The 22,052-nt window shown below is 35.5% G+C and overlaps 1 protein-coding gene across 1 annotated transcript in view; it reads left to right on the top strand.

Annotated features, from left to right (window-relative positions):
- Ammecr1 (AMMECR nuclear protein 1) overlaps positions 1-22,052 on the top strand; it is a 105,542-nt gene that overhangs the window by 35,491 nt on the left and 47,999 nt on the right. The window contains 1 exon segment of the mRNA NM_001427680.2: positions 14,185-14,295. Coding sequence (NP_001414609.1) covers positions 14,185-14,295 — 111 coding nt within the window.

Genomic DNA, 22,052 nt, shown 5'->3' with positions numbered 1-22,052 from the left:
CCTCACTTGTGCTTGGCAGCCAATTTCCCAGCCTGACCTATGCCTCCATCCTGCTTCTATAGACAACATTTCAACATTTCTGTTCTAAATCTTTCTGTTCTTTATGTTGGAAGATTTATGTTTTCTTTTCTGTAGTTTTCTGTATGACAAAATATATATATAGTCAACATGAATTAAATTCATACTAAATAAACATTCTATAAGCATTCCAGCCTTTGCCTCAGTGAGACAATGTTGACTACTATCCAATCTATTTCTATTAGTATGATATACTTTTTTTTCAGATTTTTGTCTTTAGAATATTTTTGTAGTGAGTTTTTAAATTTCTAATATTTATTTTGAATTTTTTGCATGATTTTATCTTTGTTGGTTCTGGTTTCTAGATATTCTCCTTAAAATACTGACAGTTTCATCCCACATTGCAAGAGCATTTCAGTGGTAAAGGGCTTGCCTAGCATATTGCACCTTGGATTCAGTGTCCAGTACCAACTCTTCCATAGAAAGTTCCTGTTCTCATTTCCAGCTATGCTAATCTATTATTTGCCGTATGTATTAAAATTCTACATTAGTGGAAAAAGTGGATGAGGACAGGTATCAGTATATCCCAAATTAAAGATCTATATTTGTTTCTCTTAAAACTCTTATGATCTAGATTTCTCTAACTGAATCTTATCTTTGCAAAGATATTCATGATATAAAGAGGGCTGAATTTGTCTTTGAGCAGACACGTATGTATTGAACAGTTTTGCAGTCTACTACAGATAAATAAATAAATAAATAAAACCATCATTGGAAATCATACTCTTATATTAGAAAATTACAAATGTATTCCTAGACAAAGCAGTTCGAATTAACTTAGTTCTAATGGCTTATTTCTAATGAAATAGTTATTTATAGCTAATTAATTTTACCATCCCTTCCATTTCTTCCATCCAAGAAGAGATACTTTTGTGGACTCTACTCCCTCCTTCCTTTCTCCCTTGCCTCCTGCTTCTTTGGTACTGGATGCCAGCACTCTGCTACAGTTTTATTCTCAGCTCCCTTTCTTTCTTTATGTTTTCTGAAGGGTTTTCACTAAGTTATCCAAGCTGTTCTTGAACTCACTATAGCCCAGGCAGGCCTTGAACTCAACAGTCCTTCTGTCTTAGTCTTGTTGAGTAGCTGAGAAGATAATGCTTGTTCCACCAGGCCTGACAAATTGTGCTTTCGTCTATTATCGTTGTGATTAATCTAAGTGAGTTCTTCTCATTCCTAGACCGTATACTAATCCCTATTTTACCATGTACGTAGCAGTTAGTTGGAGACTTTAAAACCAAATATTTAAACACACACAGGAAGTTGTATTAGAGATTGTTGGTACAGCTAGTGTGTGTGTGTTTGTGTGTGTGTGTGTGTGTGTGTGTGTGTGCGCGTGCATGTTTTTTTTTTGTTTTGTTTTTCTTCTCTTATCTTCCTAGGGTCCCTTTGTTTGACTTCTGATGATTGTTTACAAAGATGCAGGCTTTGAAGTAGACAGTTACACAGGACTATTAAAGAGAAGAGTAGAACAAGTATGCTTCTTTATAAGGAGGCATGTATCCTCCATCTTAGCCCTTGTCGTTCATACATTTTTCTTCCCTCTCACATGTCTGCATTGATTTTCTTGTTGCTGTTCTAATTTCCTATAGAAATTTGCTTTGTTCTTTGTCTCCCAAATTAGAAAGTAGTTCACATTACTCTATAAATATTGAACTGTCATAGTGCTGCCTGATGGTGTGTAGTGGGTACTTTTAAAATAATTTTTTGGATATAATTATTTAGTTGTATTATCTTATTCTGTTTTTTTTTTCTGTTTTGTGATAAAGGGCTTTGTGTGGCCTTCATATGGAGTTCCTGACCTTTTTAGGTAAATGCTCCTTTATAGATATGCCATTACCATTGCAAGGTTTGTAGTAGTAAGACTGATATATTTTCTGTTGTCTGGTCACAGTGAGATAACTAACTGTGAGGTAAAACTGTATAAATAGTCACAACAAAAATATCCTCTTTAAAAATAGAAATAAAGACATATACATCAGATATGGTTCATGATTACTGAGAACATCCTCAAGTCTGTCAGGTCTTGTAAATATGGTTTTTCAGATTGATTTTATTTTTTTACTCATGGAGGGAGAATGAAAAGAGTGATCTATTTTTGGCAGGGACTTAAGGGAATATCGGTGTAACTGTTAACCGGCACCTTTGTCACTTTCAATTTCTACCTGGCTTCTTGGCTTTTTTCCTCTTTCTTTCTTTCATTATTTTGGACATTCGAGTTTTCAAAGTGAAATTTTGAACAGTGACATCTCTAACCTTTTGGAATGAGTAGTGTGATGCCCCTGAAATTGGTTGAGTCACTTAATATTTTTCCCCACCTATCAAAGCTGAGGAGATCTGTACCTTTTGCCTTCTGCTTCCTGAGCCACTTTCCTGCTGGTAGTAATCTTCTATTGTGTGTGGCAAGTTTTTCCCCATTTTTGATATGAAACCTACCAGAATTTGATCCTTAAAGTCACTCAAGGTTAAAAGGCTTCAAGACTTCCACTTCTGTTTATGAAAGAGTAACTGATACATGACTGGTTACTTTTCGAGTCTTATCTCCCATAAAGAACTGGGAACCAGACAAAATATATGAAAAAAAAATTCTATTCTGACATCAGGCACCAAGCATACATGCTGAAATCTCTGAAAAGGAACAAATGAAAGAAATGAATGTTATAGGCATACTGACTTTGTTGGCAGGCAGTTTCAAGATCAGTGAGCTGTGATCTTGCTGAACTTAAGAGACAAGGAGGAGTAGATAGCAGGAATTTGTGGAAGAGATTATTAGAGATAGGAAACTATGGACAGAAATAACTCCAAAATTCTTTGTAGATGTAAATCTGTGCATGTGTCATCATATAGGACATCTGAGTTCCTATACCAGGAGCTAGGAAACACTAATTACCATGTGCATACAGTAGAGACTCTGAAGTCTTAAGCCATCATAGGAGAGTTAAATTAATCCTAGAGTAAGGCTACTCTGATCTCAAATGAACAAAATAAAACCACACCTTGAAAATCGACTAACAATAATTTTACTGCATGCAAAACTTGAATACTCCCTAAGGGAATAGAGAAAAATCCAGATACTCAACAGTGTAATTATTAAAAGGTCTAGTATCCCCCTTCCCTGATTATTAGATCTTCTAAGAAACAGTGAAATATGAGCTATAACTAGGAGAAAGTTAGTCAACAGAAACAGAACCAAAGACAATGGCAATAAAATTAATAGAGGGAGATTTAAGCAACTCTGAAAGTACATTGGAGGATTAAATGGAATGCATAAATTACAAATAAAGAAATAGAAGACTATAGAGAACCAAAAGGAACTTCTGGAAGTGAAAAATGTACCATTGGAAATGAAAATTTACTGGATGAGATAAATAGCAAGGTAAACATGGAAAAAAGTACTGGTGAATTTGACTATGTAAGAGTGGAAATTGTCCAATCTCAGGCATAATGAGAATAGCCAAGTTGGGGAAGAGTCATTGAACTCTGAAGAACTATTAAAAGAGATTTATATGCCATGTAACTGGAGTCAAGGAAAGAGAATAAGCAGACAATAGTTGAAGTAATGACTATAAAATTTCCAAATATGTTGAACACTTTGGACCCCTCTCTCCATAGATCTAAGAAACTTAGTAACAGAAAATTTGAAGCAGAAAAACTACAAATAAGAGTATAGTAATTATAATCAACCTGTTAAAACCAGTGATTGCATTTTAAATGATGCTGGAGAAAAAAACATTAAGTGCAGAGAGGGTCATTTCCTTCTCATCAGAAACACTGATAGTCAGAAGATGATACACTGGCAACTTTCAAGTGCTTAAGGGGAGAAAAAGTACTTCTGATTATAAAATCCATAGGCAATGAAAGTGTCTTTAAAATGAAGAAGAAAAATAAATGCAGGTGAAATACATGGTTTGAGGTGAAGATGGAAAGAACAAACTCTATTACACCCCAACTGTAAGACATTCCTGGCATTCTTCTGACAGAAGCATCGTAATATTGGATGAGGGCAGAGACAGGTAGGACCTTGGGCTGGCGGGACCAAAGCTGTGAGCTCCAGATTCGATGATACACAGTTTCAGTCTCTAAACAACAGAGAAGCAGGCACCCATACTTCTCACATGTATATGCAAGCAGTACATACACATACATGCACGCACAAATATAGATATTGTCATTGTAAATGTAACCATATAATACTTAAATAAAAGTAATGCAATCACTGCTATTGCAAAAAATGCAAGACCTAATGTACACTATAGATAAGAGCTAACTTTAAGAATAAACACTAGTTAAAAGCATGAATATGGAGAAATGTTTGAACAATAACCATGAGGAAGCCAGAATGCCCATATTAATATAAAATGAAGTAGTCTTTAGGAAGAGTGGCATTACCAAGACTAAGGCTAGCTATTTAATAATGATAAATAATCAATTCACCAAAAAAAAAATCAATGACTGGAAATATGTCCCTAACAGAACTTGAAAAATACATGGAAAATAAACATTCTGATAAGATAAATAGACAAAGCTATCATCAGAATTGGATATTTTAACTATCTTAATGTGGTTCTTGATAGAACCAGAACTAGTAAATAAAATTTCATTGAGGAGATAGAAGGCAGATAGCACAACCAGCTGAATCTAATTGACATTTATAAAGTTTTGGACACAACACTACCACAATCCATTTTCTTCTCCAATTCATGTTATATTCACGGTTATCCATAAAATATACTTTTCAGCATACTTAGCAAGGAACTCATATAATGTATGTTCTTGAAAAAATGAAATTAAAGGCAACAAAAGGATATCTGATAACTGGAAATTCCAAAGATATTGGGCTGTTATATAGTATTTTTGTTTGTTGTGATTATTGTTATTTTGAGACAGTCTTTTTTTTTTTTTTTTTTTTTTTGGGGGTTCTTTTTTTCGGAGCTGGGGATCGAACCCAGGGCCTTGCGCTTCCTAGGTAAGCGCTCTACCACTGAGCTAAATCCCCAGCCCCTTGAGACAGTCTTAAGTATAATCCAGGCCAGCCTAGAATTTACTATGTAACCAAAGCTGGCCTTGAACTTAACAATGATTCTCCTGGTTATCTTCTCATGTGCTGGGATTACAATCCTGAGCTGCCATGCCTGGCTTTTAGTATACGTCTAAAAAGATAATGAGCCAAATCATAAGAGGAGATATTTAGATATAATAATGAAAATACATATGCAAATTTGAGATGCATGTACCACAGTGCTTGAACAGAAATAACTTCAAAAGAAGAACCTCAATTCAACACCATTCTACTTTAAGCAACTAGGCAGATCCCTCCATGTAAATGAGAGAAATAAAGAAAAGTAAGGATTAGTAAATTGAAAATAAGCAATACAAGAAAAATGCAAAGCACATGTCAGCTCCTAGTAAGAGCAATAAACTTGCTGAGCTTATAGCTAGACTTACAAAGATGAAAAGGGAAAGAGACGTGCCTGCAAATACTCAGTGTTGGAGACAATGTAATAGATCCTGCTACAACTCTTGGAGTCACAGAAAAAATAAACTATTCTGAATATTAGGCTGGGGATTTCTATGATGTAGATAAATGAAAATATCTCTTGAAAGGCACAGTTGACTAAAATGAACTCAGAAAGAGCTAAGAGATCTGAAGAGCTTAACAAATCTGTCAAAGAAATTAACTAATTAAGAATCATTTTACCATTAAAATTCTAGCTTTTGATATATTTAATGGTAAATCCCATGTTTAAAGAACAAATAAGCTAAATTCAAAATATAGAGGGCAATAGAACACTTCTTAGTTCATGCCACAGGCAGATGAGATTGGGACCCGTTGTTGAGAATGGGCGGGAGCCATGGAGAGTAGTGTAGAAATTGCTCAGAAATTTTAATTCAGAACTGCCACAGTGCTCCAACAGTCCATGTTTAAGTACATATTGAAAACGGGAGCTTAGGGTTATCGCCGATCTAGTATGCACTGTGTCATTATTCACAATAGCCAAGGTATGGAAATAACTCATAATAATCAATCAGTCAGTAAAGGAATTGTTATACCTCTCGTAAAATGGGAAAATCCTGGTACTTGCAACAATGTGGATTAATCTAAAGACTATTTTGCTAAGTAAAATTAAAGCAGCCACAGGAGAACAAATACTGCATGATTACAAATACCGTGGTGATGTTTATGTGAGAAATGTGTAATAGCGATTACTAAAGCTTAAGGTAGTGCTGGAGGACTGTTCATTGTCAGGTTAGGTTATAGTTACACTTGACTAAAGCTGTAGAAATCTCTTATGTGACATAGTCCTATAGTTAATCTAGTATGGTTATATCAAAATCTATGAAGGTAATATCATGTTAAGTATCCCTAGTGTAAAACAAAAGGATGCAATTTTGGGTGAGCTGACAGATATGTCTTTTACCTTGATACTGAGGATAGTATCATAGTTGTATCATGTACAAACTCATTAAATTGTATATAATACATTTAGTTAACTAAAGCTGTTAAAACTTGAAGAGAAATAGTATCAGTGTTGTTATTTGTAATAGTCCCGAACAGGAGGCCACTTGCATATCTCTCACCAAACTGGAAGCAACCTACATATCTATCACCAAACTAGAGGCAAACTATATAGCTACCAACAGTTTACTGCATAACTTTTTTGCTGTATTGAATGAATAATGGAATGCTAAGCAATAGTAATGATCATCCAAGATATTTCAATATCCAGAGCACTGTTGCTAGGTACAAGAATGCTGACACAATGGATGCTAGATGGAATGATCCTATTTATATGGAAGAGAAGGCAAGACTGTAGTGATAGAAAATGGATTGGTGTTCACCACAGTTTGTAGAATTTTAAATTTTATTGTTGTTTTTTGTATAAAAGTTACATTTAGATAAAAATGTTTAAGAAGCAGTTTGGAAGAATAATATCAATGTTATCTTCAAAACTACTACAGGCCAAGCCAAGTGTAGCTCAGTGGTAGAGTGCTTGCCTAATTTGTGTGAGGGCTTGGGTTCAATCCTCAGCACCACACCTGCACACATTCTCATACACACAGAGACACACAAAACACTCTTATATATTCATGGTAGAGGTTCTCGGAAGTTTCAGCTGTTTTCTGAAAGGGAAAAGAAAGAATGAGGGAGAGGAAAACTAGATTGTCAGTTGTATCCTTGGTCCTTGGAGTCTGATTTTTCTGCTTAAAGGTATGTCTTTCTAGCTCCTTTCTCTCATAGGAGCATATAGTCCAAAGAAGGACCTTAAAATCAAGAGTCAGGCTTGCTAACTAAATGCAGAAAGCACGTGAAAAACAAATCCATCACTTTTATTGTGGTCTTACTTATTAGTCTGACACATTCCATCAGATCTCCATGGAATGAGAAAGAAGATAAAATCTAGAAGGAAGAAGCTAAAATGATTTTCCAGCTCATTTTACATTAGTGCTTAAATTAGTCAGCATGCTTATTTCCTATCTCCTCCATTCCTCCTCAGTGGGCTCCACAGCAAAGGCAAGATGGTACAGGCTAGCTCATTAACTGAGAAGCCAGAGCATAGGTACAAAATCTAGTTCCCTGCCTGCTTCTGTTGTTTTCTTTAAAGAATTGTGATTTCCCTGGTTACACTACATACTCAGTCACAGGAAATACCAAAGCAAAGCCCCCTAAAAATCTCTAATGGTAGAAAAAGTAAGAGGAGACTGTACCCACTAATTGTGTCTATTACTATTCATTCTAAAACTTCTGGACCTAATTTTGTTTTCTTAATTTTGTTCATGCCAAGGAATCTTCAGATGTCAACAATCAAGTCCCTTTTTGCTCAGTCTGTTTCATATTAAAATAACCCTTTTCATAGGAAAAGCTGAATTGCAAGGTTTAGAGCTATTTGAGAAAAATGATTTTGGAATAGGAAATTCAAATGGAAATTGTTTCAGTTTTGAAATTTGTAGTAAATTGTCACCTAAAATTAGTGAGTTAGATACTCAAGTAATAAAAATGTGTGGTGTGGGGTTGGGGATTTAGCTCAGTGGTAGAGCGCTTCGGTCCCCAACTCCGGAAAAAAAAGAAAAGAAAAAAAATGTGTGGTGTATTTCTCTTGTTGGGGAAGAAACCATAGCTAGTGCATTTTTAGAAAGTTGCCATGTATTAAATTCAGTGCCCACTGCAGCATAAATTAGAAAAAGAAAATGTGTACGGATATGTTATTTTATTTTATTTTATTTTATTTTTTTTTTTGGTTCTTTTTTTTTTTTTCGGAGCTGGGGACCGAACCCAGGGCCTTGCGCTTCCTAGGTAAGCGCTCTACCACTGAGCTAAATCCCCAGCCCCTTTATAATCATTCTTATCTAAATTGGATTGTAATAAAAAGTAAGACAGCCTGTCGACCTGAAACTGAATTTTAAAGAAGTTTGCTGAAAATGGTTGATTTAGTCTTGCTAAAGGAAAGAAGTGGTTCCTTCAGTTCGAAAATTGGCAGAATCATGGTAATCTCCTAAAGTACACTTCTGATTGGGGCAACTGCGTATCAGTGGTGATTAATCTGGATTTATAAAGAGGATTCAGCTTTCCTAATCCCCAGACTTGACTTCTCTCCTTCCTCCGCCATTTACCAACTAAATTAGAAATAAAAATGGGAGAGACACATATAATGCTGCTATTATTTCCTTTCTCTTACTACCAAACCAAAAAAGTATTAGAATGTGGTAATTCTTGATTTTCAAAATTTAGATATTTATGATCTTCTGTACTGTCTGATCTTATTGTCTTAGTTTCCCAGGAACCATGAGGTACAGGCTACATACAGAGATTGAAGGGAGGGCTATGGTATAAAGCCATGGTGGGTTTTTTGGGTTTTAATTAGGATATTTTCACTTATAATAAAAAAATGGTATGGATGAAAAAGTGTCCAATGCATTTAACCTTCCCTTCCCTCCCTTGACTTCTCCAGTTTAGCCTATTTTCCCCTCATTTCCAATCAACCTGAGATTCAGATTATCAAGAGCTTAAACATTAATCATTTTATAACATAAATTGTATAATTAGATGATGAGATCCCATACAGAGATAAATAATCACTAAATAAAGGCAGTAGGATTTTTCATTTGGAGAACAGTTTGTAGAGAATAAGACAGAAGACCTGCATTTCACAAAGGCTGCCAAATAACAGGACAGCGTGCAATGAGAAGGAAGGGAGGAGGCTATAAAGGTTGTTGGTAATAGAGGATAGGTTTTGATGTGGGTTTCCAATAGGAACAGTGTAAGAACTTGTAAATTGGTGCTGGTCTTTCTAGATTAGTGCTTTTCAACCCTTGGGGGTTAAATGACCCTTTTTATAGGGATCCTTAAGACCATCAGAAAACATAGATATTTAAATTATGATTCCTAACAATAGCAAAATTACACCTATGTAGTAGCAATGAAAATAATTTTATGGTGGGGGTCACCACCACATGAAGAACTATATTAGAGGCTGCAGCATTAGAGAAAGAACCACTGTGTCAATCTCTGATACACTTCTACTGCTCCCATCGTCTTTCCAGCTAGTGTGTGCACTCCTGAGTGGAGGAGGGCGAGGAGAAGGAGGAGGAACAGGAAGAATGGGAAGAGACTAGTCTTCCTGCTTATCTATATTGTTAGCTGTTTGCTATCTATGCATAGGCTTCCTATTCTGTGGTAATGACCACGACAGCTATACTTACTAGCCTGAAGATGCCGCCTCCATATGCTCACAGGAAATGGCATATGTGAGGACCCAGTAGCTTTCTATAAGTCCTGAAGAGAGCTCTCTCCAAGAACTGAACTATAACATGGATCATGGGATTTGTAGCTCCTAAAATGTAAGAAAAGTTTCTTTAAGCAATTATGGATAATTATTAATATGATAGTTATTGTTGTAGCCCTGCTGACTAATTCAGGATGGAATGATATTGGACATATTTTGTATTTATGAAACCTGCAATTTATACAGCTTGGAAAGGAAACATACAACTTCTTTTCAATGAAGAAAGAAGAGAAATGTCTTCACTTGGTGGTGGAAAGAAGGCACCATCATTTTTGTTTTTTACTTAAGCTTCCTAGATCCCAGCATGTAATTACATGGTGTGAGGAATATAATTGGATTTTTGAACTAAGAAACAAACCAAGATACAAGGCTACTCTCTTTTCCCTTTTATCTACCTTTCAAATAAATCATCTTGCTGAGTGCCCATAGCAAAATATAGGTATGGTTTATATTATTGTGTTAATGTTGTTATCTGAAAGCTTCATTCAAAATGAGAAGTGAGAGCTCGCCATGAAGTGCGTTTTTTTAAACTTCTCATTTTATGTTGTTGTGGAAGGTGGAAGGAGAGGTGGGCCTTGAGCTACACTATTGTTAAGTAAATACATCTGTTTCTTTGTAGTATGTAATTGTACTCCAGCCTACAAACACATTTCTAATGTTTTGTGGCTTAAATCAATAGACTGGCTCAGAAGAGGACATTGGAAGTGGCATGAATTTGTACTGGGAGAATCCTGTACAGATAACTATTGTTCTTTGTGTCATTATTGTTCCGTAACAGCTACGTTTTGGAGAGCTACTTTTGATCTGTCAGTAACCGGCTGCCAGTTGGCAGAGAGGATCCACCTAGATTAGGTAGTGCCTTCCTGTTTCTATGTATGGCCTTTACTTTCCTCCAGAGACTTCTCAGAACGTACTGGTACAGAATGTTCAGAAGTAGGATAATTCCTTTAAAGCTACATGTGGTTACCCTCAGAAAAATAATTCCATTAATATTTCAACTTAGTTTGATCCTTTTTGTAGTTTGTAGTTTGTAGTATTTTTTTTTCAATGTATGTAGGTGGCCTTAAACCATATGGCAAAAGCGTTTTCCAAAAACAGTCAATCCTTGTCTTACTATGAACTATTTTCCATATTTCCTGGATATTTGAATAGCTCCTCTCAGCAGACTCCAAACCCCCTTTTCCCTTTGATCTGATTCGCTTATGCTGATGGCTTAGTTTACATACGTTGGCAAGCTTATACATGTTTTAATACCATAGTTAAGAATGAGATTACCTATTCCTTTCCTGTGTTTGAAGTGAAAATATGTTGCTACTATTTTTAGATAATATGCATTGAATGTTTGTGCAGCCATTGCCCTGTACAGAGTCATCATTATTCATATGATGCTGTATTTTGGGCTCAGTGATTTGTTTTGTATCAGTCTACTTGAAACTGCTCAACTGCCTAGATTCTTTCTTTCCATTAAATGATGCTTTTAGATGCTTTATTTTTAAGCCTATGAACACTTTTTTTTGAGATAAAAGATGCTGGATGCGCATTTGTAAATGAAAAATCAGAGACCCAAACATTTAAGGAAAACCTTTATTCTGTCTACTAAAAGTCTGAATTCTTAATTCTTCAAACATTTGTCTTAAACTTAGTAGGGTGTTGTTCCCTCCGCTTCCTGACAGCTGCTTTACCACAGTCTTAGCTCCCAAAGTGGATCTTGCCTAGGGCAGGTAAGGAATAGGAAATAACAGATAATTTGCTTGTTATGTGGACTCTTAACAACACATATTCAATAATGTCAAAAATTCAAAGAATGTTAAATCTGGAAGAGCCCACAGCAAGTTATAAAGGCTGTTGTCAGACTTCAGTCCTCTGTGCAGTCTTACACCCCCATGCCCCAAGTTATTGGGAAGTGCTGTTGCTTCCTAGGCTGCTTTGCAGAAATGTAATCCTGGAGCATCCTTAGCCATGTATTAACAATTCCCAAAGAATGACCATAGCATTATAAGAAAACATGTAATTTCCCCTACTATGTGGTTGAATTCCTTCTAACATATTTCATAGTTCAATATAATGTTCAGCATGTGTAGTTCTATTTATCCTGTATATTTTAAGTATTATTGGAGAAGATGTGATTTTGTTATTAGAAGAATGACATGTACGTATTCTAGTGGGGTAAATCATTAAAGGTATAGCACTTTTAAGTGGCTTCCATTTCAAACGTTTTGGTAAGAAATGAATTCACTCCTACTTTTATGTTTCTTAATTAACTGGTGATGAAAACATACAATTGAGGTAGGTCTGTGTTATTGAAAAATCATCAGGTACTTTGAAAGCATAGCTTTATATAGACCACAGGATGACTTTATTCAATATTCTGCAGCTGTCAACACTGTCAGAGGACCTGTCTTATGTAGGGATGTTGTCTAGTCAATGCAATGAGAGAGAGTATTGACCATCTTGCTGCCCATACCAGTGTTTGCGGAGGTGGACTACACCAAGATGAAAAATGGAAAAATAAAGAGCTTAAATTTATCTATATTTAGCACATAGGAGCTAGAAAGCAGAAAAGGTGGGCTCTCCTTTCTGTTTTTCCTTTACTACCTTTAGTGTAGGTCACACCCACTGCCTGAATGTCACCTTTGCCTTGATACTGCTGTCATAGATTTCAGTGCTATTGAACATTGAGTTCATGGAGGAAGGACCTTTTCATAATATGTTCTGGTTTGTCTGCTGTGCTTGTTTGGAACCCAGTCTGCCATTGTGCCTGTCAGAACTTGCCATAATTTAAATGTTTGAGGTGGATGATTAAACTGTTTTAATGTACTATGTTATCTCCCAAGAACTTTTTTTTGACCTTTTTATTGATTCTTTGTGAATTTTACACCATGTACCTCAGTCCTCTGTCTCCCTATCCCTTCATATCAGCCCTCCACCCTTGCAATCCCAACGAAAGAAAAGAAAACAAAAAAAGAAAAACAGGCAAAAATCTGGTCATGGAAGCTACAGTGTGTCACAGTGTATCCCACAATATACCCTTTTGTCTGTACATCTTCACTTGCAAATGTCCATTGCAGTGAGTCACTGGTCTGGTTCAAGGCCTCTAGCTTCTGCTTCACTATCAATACTGGATCCTCAATGGGACTCCTCTCAGATATCCTGTTGTTACCCTGTGTCATGGAGATCCTGCAGCTTTTCTTTTTCTTTTTCTTTTTCTCTTTTTGTTTGTAATTTTCAAGACAGGGTTTCTCTATGCACCCTTGGCTGTCCTGGAACTCATTCTGTAGAGCAGGCTGGCCTTGAACTCACAGCTATCTGTGTGCCTCTGCCTCCCCAGTGCTAGAATTAAAGACGTTGTCACTAGGGAATAATGAGAAATACATATAATATGGTATATCACCCTAAATTTAAACATTTTATAAAGTAGAAGTAAGTTATACCACTATTATTATGAATATTCATAGTAATACAGGCCATGTTACATGTGATTATTTATATTTTTGCAAAATGTCCCAAAACATAAAGATTACATAAACTTATTTCTAATTAGAACATAATTGTTCAGACCGAATCATTAATTGAGGCTATTATTGGTTTGCTGCAGAACCCAAGTGTCTACCATATTCAACTCCATTTTGTGTACCACATATTATATAAAACCTTTTGTGTAAAAATAAAAATTTCTGGTTTAAGGGTATTTGCTGGTTAATGTTTGCAGCCACACATCACCTATCTGAACCATCCTTATTTTACTCTAGCAAACTTAAAGACCTGTCAGATCTGATCAAATGTATTTCTATCCCTTTAGCTTAATTGATGGCATTTGGGGCTTAGTTTATAGTGTGTTCTTTTCATCTGCCTTGCGTTAGTAAGCTGTGACGGTGTTTGTCTCTGTGCTGGCTTCCTATAAACCAGTGGCTGCCTTCTCATCTTTCCTGAGGAAAGGTGTTTGTTGAAGTTGTTGATTACCTTCTCCCAGTTTTCTAGATGGGCCAGTGATCCTAGACTGAAACAGAGAATCCTGTAGACACCTCTGCTGATTTAAGGCTCTGGATTCAACATTGCCAAGTTTGAGTGTTTATTTTACCATATTTGGTCTGTAAACAGTAAATTAATATCAGTCTACAGGAATTGTTGATGAAGATTAACATATAGGCCTTGTAAAAACATTAATTTTGGTGTCTAATGTGCAGAAAATACTCGACATCAGCCTGGAGATCATTCAGAGCTTGTCTTCTGGTCTTTATGTCTTAGGTTCTGAACCCAGCATATGGGAAAGGCTCAGTAAATGTCTTGTTGAATTGAATGGTTTACCCTATTTTATGTTCTGTTACAGCCCACTGTTTGTAACGTGGAAGATTGGTCGAGACAAAAGACTGCGTGGATGCATAGGTACCTTTTCTGCCATGAATTTGCATTCAGGACTCAGGGAGTACACACTTACCAGGTGAAGACCAATTTCTGTTTCATTTATTTCTACTTACAAAATAATCTTATGCTACTTGAATGTGATCTTTTAATTTCTTTTCATTTATTAAGTTGTAAACATTACTCTCTCATTTCTTGTTCGGTTTATCCTGTTTAGTGTACCTTCTCTTAAAGTATTATTGCTCTGTATCATTATGTAAAATGCTATGGTGACACTTAACTTGTCATCTATTTTTAAAGTGACCTTTTCTTCTTCCAGTGGGCAGCTTATTATGTATAACTTGAAAATGAGTGACTAAATGTCCATGAGTTACCGAAAGTATGAATTCTACTTTAACAGCCTCGATTTGTTCCCCTTTAAGACCTGTTAAAAATAGTTGTTGGGTTTTTCCCCGTCATTTTACACATTTTGCTACACTTTTATGCACTTTAAAACTTTAAAAGAAATCTGGGAAGAAAGCGATGTCACAGCTGGACGGCATAGTCATTCCCATTTCACCCTCAGCTTGCTTATTTGGTTTCCTCTGACACAATGGGAAAGTAACAAGTGCCTCACTACACTTTCTAAGACTTTGCCTTCAATTTCTCAACTACCAGAAAGCTATCTAACATGCCATCTGATTTTGATAAATACAACTTTTAGCAATTTATGTTCCAGAATTATTTCAGAGAAGAAGAAAATGTCTTAATAATAAGCTATTAGTAAAGGTATTTCCTGTTTTTGTCCATGTTTTAGTGTAGCTACGGACAAATAGTTGTAATGCATACAGTATTGGTATAATAACAGATGGGTCCTTGCTAACTATTGGTACGTGGGGAAAGTTGCATGACTTCCATAGGTAAAGTGATAATGTTAGTATTTTCTTCTATATACTCAACATCAGTGCTAGGAAGATGTTAGGAGAATGAAATAATCAATTACTATTTTGCTACGAGAGTGAATTTTCTTATCTTACTGTAGAGTTGTGTAAATTCAGACTTATAAAACCAGTATGAAAAACTGTATGTTTACAGTTCTCACATTTTAAGGTATGCAGTAGATAGCTGCAAGGTTTTCTTGGCCCCTGGTCAGTCACAAGAAAAAAGGTAGAACAGTTTAGAGGACATACATATTGTCTCTTCCCAGCTATTAGAAACCGTGCGTTTAAACTTGATTAAACAGCACAAAGCTTTTGAGAGGTTAAATGTCTCTATCTCTGTATCTGTCTGTCTTCTGGAAAGAACTCGGGTTCACTGAAGAGAACAAATGCAATGCATGGGATGTTTTTAAAAATGAAATTAGACAGAGTCATTTGACGAGTTAATCAAATTCTTTAAGTGACTACTCTTTGAGGAAACAGATACATATGAAATCACATGTTTATTACATATAATGCATAATTTATTGTACATTTCCAAAAACACTTGTTATGAGGAATACTGGCTCCTTGATGTTGCCTGCGAAAGAGTTCTTTGGCCAAGTAAACTTCGGAAAGATTAATACCAGGTGACAAATATAAAAAGCTCTCCTTCATTGCACAAGTTTCAGGCCCTTGTGTGTAAATATCGTTCTAAATCTAGAAAACTGTATAAGACAGCATTTTTGTACTCCTGTTTATCTGTCTGCAGACCCTCTTTGTCCTTCTTGTTCAATGTCTTGTGCCACCAGGATTCCAAGGAACATAACTTTGTAAACTCAAGCCTGTTAAGAAATTTTACAACTGTAAAACTTTGTGCTTACATACACACAATTTATAGTGCAGTGCTTCTTGGTGCTTTCAAGTGAAATTGTGGAAACAATTCCATTATGAAATATTCCATACTGTACAAATCTTTGGTGGCAGTGGTAACTGGTAACAACTTGCTTTTGTTTAGAGAAATCATTTTGCCTAGGAGGTGAGAATATCCAACACTATTTTTGAACTAGTGGGGATTTTTTTCCCCCAAGAATAATGTGAACTGAGTGATTTTTTTTCACACAATTGAAATTGGCCTGTATTTGTGTATTTGCGTACTTTTTAACTCTCATCGCATTGTGCTCTGCGCCTGGGAACTTCCTGGTTACTTTTTAACCTTTTCCTTGTATTTCTATACAGCTTCCTTAAATTATATACAGTACATTAAAAAGGAATGTGCACTCACACACACACATATATACTTATTTGTGTTTTATACACACCCACATATGCTTCCTGTTTGCTTCTCATGTTTGTGTCAGTACAATATAACTTACATACAAATTCTGATATTTAGAAGAGGTAAACAAGAAACAAGATTTTAAGAAATCTTAAAAATTTAATTAGTATTTTAATTCATTTTAGAACCACAAGCTGTATGGTCATTTTTTAAAGAAGTTTTAATGAAATAATGCTTTTCAGCAAGCAGAGCAAGAGAATCAAACAGTTCTCAGTGATAGTTTAAAAATAAGAACATCTAGTTATTGATGACCTTGATCAGGAATTAGGTAGACATTCCATTTTCCATAATGCTACACACACCCATCCTTACTTTGGCAAAATATTAGTAAAATTACATTTCATCATTTTATAATGTATACTTCGCAATCTTAACTACATTCATTCCCACAGCTTATCTCAAGAACTGTTTAATCCTCACAGATTGGAAGTCTTACCCCTTTAAATGCTCATTCCATCCTTTCCTCAGCCCCAACAACCACGTCTCTACCTTTTGTCTCTATGAATTGAGCGCTCCAGGTCCCCATTTGTTATCATATGACTGGCTTATTTCACTAAGCATAATGTCTTCAAGGTTTATTCATGTGCTACTATATGTCAGTTTCTTTCTCTTTTAAGGCTGAATAATAATCCTGTTCAAGTGTTGATATCTATGAAGTTTTGTGTATCCATTTGTTCATCTGTGGACTCTTTGTCATGTCTACCTTTGGGTTATTATGAATATGCTACAGTGAAAATGGGTCTTCAAATGCCTGAATACTCCCTATAAAATAGTTATCTTGCATAACAATCACACAGCTTGTTTAAAGTCTCTTAATCTTTTAAAATATTTCCTCAGATTTACCAGGTCTTTTTGAAATGAAATATCTATCCTGGATTAAGTTTTGATTCATGAAGTTTTTAATTGAAATTTTGTCATTGTCAGTGTTTGCTTAATTGAATTTTTGATTTATTTTAGATTGAAAGAAGACTTTATAAATTGTCTGATAATGTTCTCCCAATTATAAAAACACATAATTAGAGAGTATAAGAACTTTGTGGTAATTAGAAGAATGAACTCTGGAGAAGACATTTGTGCTCTCTTAGGCTTAAAGACAAAAGCAGGGAAGTTCATAGTGAATACAAAGCTGGATGAAGAGTTGAGGGTCACAGAATCACTCATAAAATACAAGTTGGCGGGAAGTCTACGGATTCCTGTCGTTTTTAATGTCTAGACTTTGAAGTAGAAATAGTCTTTCATCTCCGTGAATAAGAAGTTTGTAGTATTTATCATTTTATTTTACCAATAGCTTATAGTATTTATGTGGACTTATAACTTTTATAAGCTGGACAATAGAAAGGCCTATCTGTTTTTGGTATTTAGAAGCATATTTGTGGGTAGGAGATGAAGATTAAGAGAGGAGTGTAGTCATCTCAGTCAATGAAGGGGTCTTTAAAATGTCTCATAAATTGATCTTGAAAGCACAGCTCTAATTCTTTATGTGAATTCATGGCAATAAAATGTTATTTTAGAATACAGGAGTGACGGATACTAAGTAAAGGCAGGATATGGCCAGTTAGCAGCCAAGATGATTATCTTTTTTCTTGTCTATTTCATTGTACATAGATGTGTGCTGAGCAGTGGAGTAATTATGGAGGGTATGGCAGAACCTGGCGCTCCAGTCTTCACTATGCTGCTTTTGTTGGGCTCTGCATTCTGAGAAATTTTGCAGTGGGGGGTTAGTTCTTTCTAAGAAATGGAGTAACCGTATAAAAAGAAGAGTTTGTTTTGATTTTGAGTTTTCTTTTATTCTGTGTGCACAGGGGTGGGTATATGCGTGCATGTGCTGAAATGGAATAACAAGAAAAGCAAGCACATTACAAATGTTGGCTTGCTGTTAGATTGTTTGCGATATTGAAAATTACAAACAGGCTTTGCTTTTTTTGTCTTTGAAAGGTCTTATTCAGATTGAGTATGCCTGGTTGACTAGTTGCATTGTAAGCTGAATTTTCTTTTGTGTTTGATAGTATAATCTCTCATTTTTTTGTAGAGTAGTGTGAGTTTACAACCATTGTAAGCAGCATAATTCTGTTTTTCCACTCAGACAGAACAGGCTATTCTGTGCTAATTCTTGTGATTGATTATTTTAGTAATACACATGGCTCATTGTGAATAATTAAACAAGTTCTTCCCTTTTTGTGTAATATCGGTCCTTATATTAGCATCAGCCAGATTGATTGTTCTTGTGAAACTCACTGAGTCACTTCTGACTGTACATTATTGTCATGGCAGCTTACTCTGAGATGTTAAGGACAGACTATTTTTGGTAAGTGTTTATGGCAAGTTATGCTTTGGGGGAAATAGATTTATCCAAAAATATAATGCAAAACTATTAACCTAAATTGACAATCTATGCTTTACTGTTTGTAAAAGGGCGAATCAGCCGAGTTCTAAAACTTATACCTACTGTTGTTATTTCAATTCAATTACCAAGTGAAAACTTGCCAGATTTTTGTAAACTATTTAACTTAAGGTAAAATTTGGGACCCAGATTGTCGGATACTTATCTGTAGAAATCTGGGATCTTCGTTTTATCTTTTGGGTTAACACATTCTTTTCATTATCCCAAGATTGTGCTGATGTGAAGGGATGTGGCCAAAAATATGGGCCAGCAGAATGTAGAAAGAGAAATAAAAGAGTGTGAACCATTTCTAGTATGGGCTAATGAGTCCCGAATTAGGGAGAATTGTCTGAACTCATGTAGCACCTTCTGCCATAGAAATTAAATGCACCGAGTGTATCGTATAGGATTCTAATTCCCTATTACATCTTTCAGATCTCCAGAGTCTGTACTTGGAATTCCCCTGCTGCTTTGATTAAGTGCCACAGGCACAATGCCTTAGGGCAGAAAAGCAGAAAGGGCCATCTGTGAAAAGCTGTGAGAGAAGCTGCAAATGGAGCTTCTTCAATGTCAGGTCTCCTGATTCTTGAGTTTGACAGGCAGAGAGAGTAAACTACAGAAAACTGACTGTGCTTTTACATACATTTATGACCTTAACCCCTTTGCTTCCATAATGTTGATATTTCGCCTTTTTAATCATGTTTAAATAATTCTTTCTGAAATCTGGGTTTTTTGCCTTAGGAATTTGTGATATAGTAGGAGAAAGAAGGCAAATAAATAATTGCAGTGTGAGGCAGAATAGTTTTTTTTTATCAAAAAGACAAAAGAGATGAAGACAGATACATTGCATTGTGGTACAACTAAAACACTTCTAATGCAGTTTATTTCAGTTGGCTAATCATACATGACTTTTTTCTATAAGGTTATAATCAAATTGTTGTCACCCAAGCAACCTTATTTAAGATTTTTGGATATTTCAAGAGATTAAGAACATACCTATGTGTATACACACACACACACACACACACACACACACACACACGGCTTTTTCTCTAATCTGTCTACATTAAAGTGAATTCATTTTTTGCTGCAGTGTAAGCTAATATCCACCTCCTTTCTTAAGAATCCTGAGATACTATTCTTCATTTCTTCTGAGGAAATATTTAAATTAGTAAATCTCTTAGAATAGAAATATTATCTAACATTATTGTATTAAGTGAGGCCTAAAATTATACTCGAGTATTTAATATGTATATTGCTTTTTTAGGGGAAGGGACAGATTATTATTGTTTGTGCAGCCTGATCTCAAACTGCTATTCCTGTCATAGTCTCTGCAGTATCTGGAATTATAGACCTGTGCCTTCATGGCTGGCTTTAAAAGTATATTTCTTTTGGTCTGAACATTGCTGTGATAAATATTGGTTCTATTTATAAGTGTCTAAAGTGTTAGAGTCAGTAGGACCTGAAGGAACAAGAAAACATTTTTCTGTCTTAATATTCTGAAAGAACAAAATGATCGTGTTGATTATTTTAAGCTCAAAGTAATTATTCCAGAGCCTCCTGCAAACAGTACACTTTTACCACATTTGGGGATGGGGCGCAGTGGTAGTGCTAGTGATCCAAAGAAATAGTTCAAAATAATGAGTGTTGAGGTTTGGGTGTGGCAATTTTATATTAAATTTTTAGCTATGGTATTTTTGAGCATTAGAAAAATGCTTTTGAATAGATTTCCTTAAAAGGCAAAAAGAAAGCCTTTCTCTGTGTGATCCTTGCCCTTCTCTCAAACTTATGTGTATATTCTTTTTTTTTTATTACTGATAACCATTTGTTATCCTTCTAAGGCCAAACACTGTGTTACCCTTTAATATTGCATCAAGAATATATTTTTCTTAGAAACACCTTCCAGATGTTTTTACGTTATTTTTCACTTTTTTAAACAAGTCAAAAATATTGTGTAAAATGAAGTACTAAAGAACTACATTGCTTGAACTGCTTCTAGTTAACAAAATAAACATGCATATACACACATATATATCATATATGTGGAGAGATTATGTAGCACATTTTCAGTATATTTAAATTTTTTAACATGAAGAATGTAAGAATGCAGCCTAATAATTGAGGCCATGATCAGAAAACATTTGTATTACTTTTAAAGATTTATTTATTTTATTTTATGTGTATGAGTGTTTTGTCTGTATATATGTATGTGTACTGTGTGTATGCTGGTGCCTAATGAGATCAGAAGTAGTTATTGGATCCTCTGGAATTTGAGCTACAGGCAGTTGTGTGGGGGTTCTGAGAGCCGAACCCAGGTACTTTGCAAGAGCAACAAGTAATCTAAGCCATCTCCCCAGCTCCATTTTTATTGACTTTAGAACCTTACTTCAACTCACAAAATTAGCCTGTATATATGGATTCAAACTCTAGGGACATTATTTAAATGGCATTAGCATAGTGGTTTCCCCATTTCCACCCACCCTGTTTTAACATTTCTACATTGAAATACTAACTTGATGCCCTTCCTTATGGTAAAAGGGAAAATGAGGAAAGAGCCATATAGGAAATTCAACAGAAGCTTTAATTACGGGGATTGCTGGGAGCTCAACTTCCTGTTGGTATACCCAGCTACCCTCAGGCCTGCTTCAGATGTTCTGCAAAGTCAGTTTAAAAGCTTCCAACTGTGGCCACTTCATTGCCAATGGCTGGGAAGAGAATCTCTTTTTGCTTTCCAAGTTGCTTTTAATTCTGGGAAGATGATTGTTTGTTGATTCCTAAGTAGGGGGAGTTGCTAGCTAGTTGTAAGTTTTTGGAATAGGTCAAGGTCATATATGAAAAGTAGTGAACTGGTCACTGATAGTTTTATAGTACTAAAAGGGTCATTGCTTTACCCCAATTTGAACCAGTTTGAACCAGTTCCACGTCCTATACCTCAGGCTCCAGTTAGTTGACTTGGTGAAACTCAGACAGAGTATATTCCATGATCAAGTACGAAATTCATACATGCTATCAGTATCAGGCATGCTACATTAAGAGTTCTAACAGTGAACTGTCATGGGAAGAGTTAATAATTGCTTTGACTCTGTAAGAAAAAGGGCAGATATTAAAAACTGCTGATTTATTTTCAAAAGCTCTCTTAAGAGAGTCAATATGGCTTTGGGGGGAAAGTTTTTAGCTTTTTGGAGTGGAAGGAAAACTGAGAACATAGGTTGGCCTTCAAC

The sequence above is a fragment of the Rattus norvegicus genome, chromosome X (genome assembly GCF_021556685.1).
Source record: "Rattus norvegicus strain SHRSP/BbbUtx chromosome X, alternate assembly SHRSP_T2T, whole genome shotgun sequence".
Classification (NCBI taxonomy): domain Eukaryota; kingdom Metazoa; phylum Chordata; class Mammalia; order Rodentia; family Muridae; genus Rattus; species Rattus norvegicus.
The sequence above is the reverse complement of the archived record's forward strand: the minus strand, read 5'-3'. Positions and strand labels throughout refer to the sequence as shown.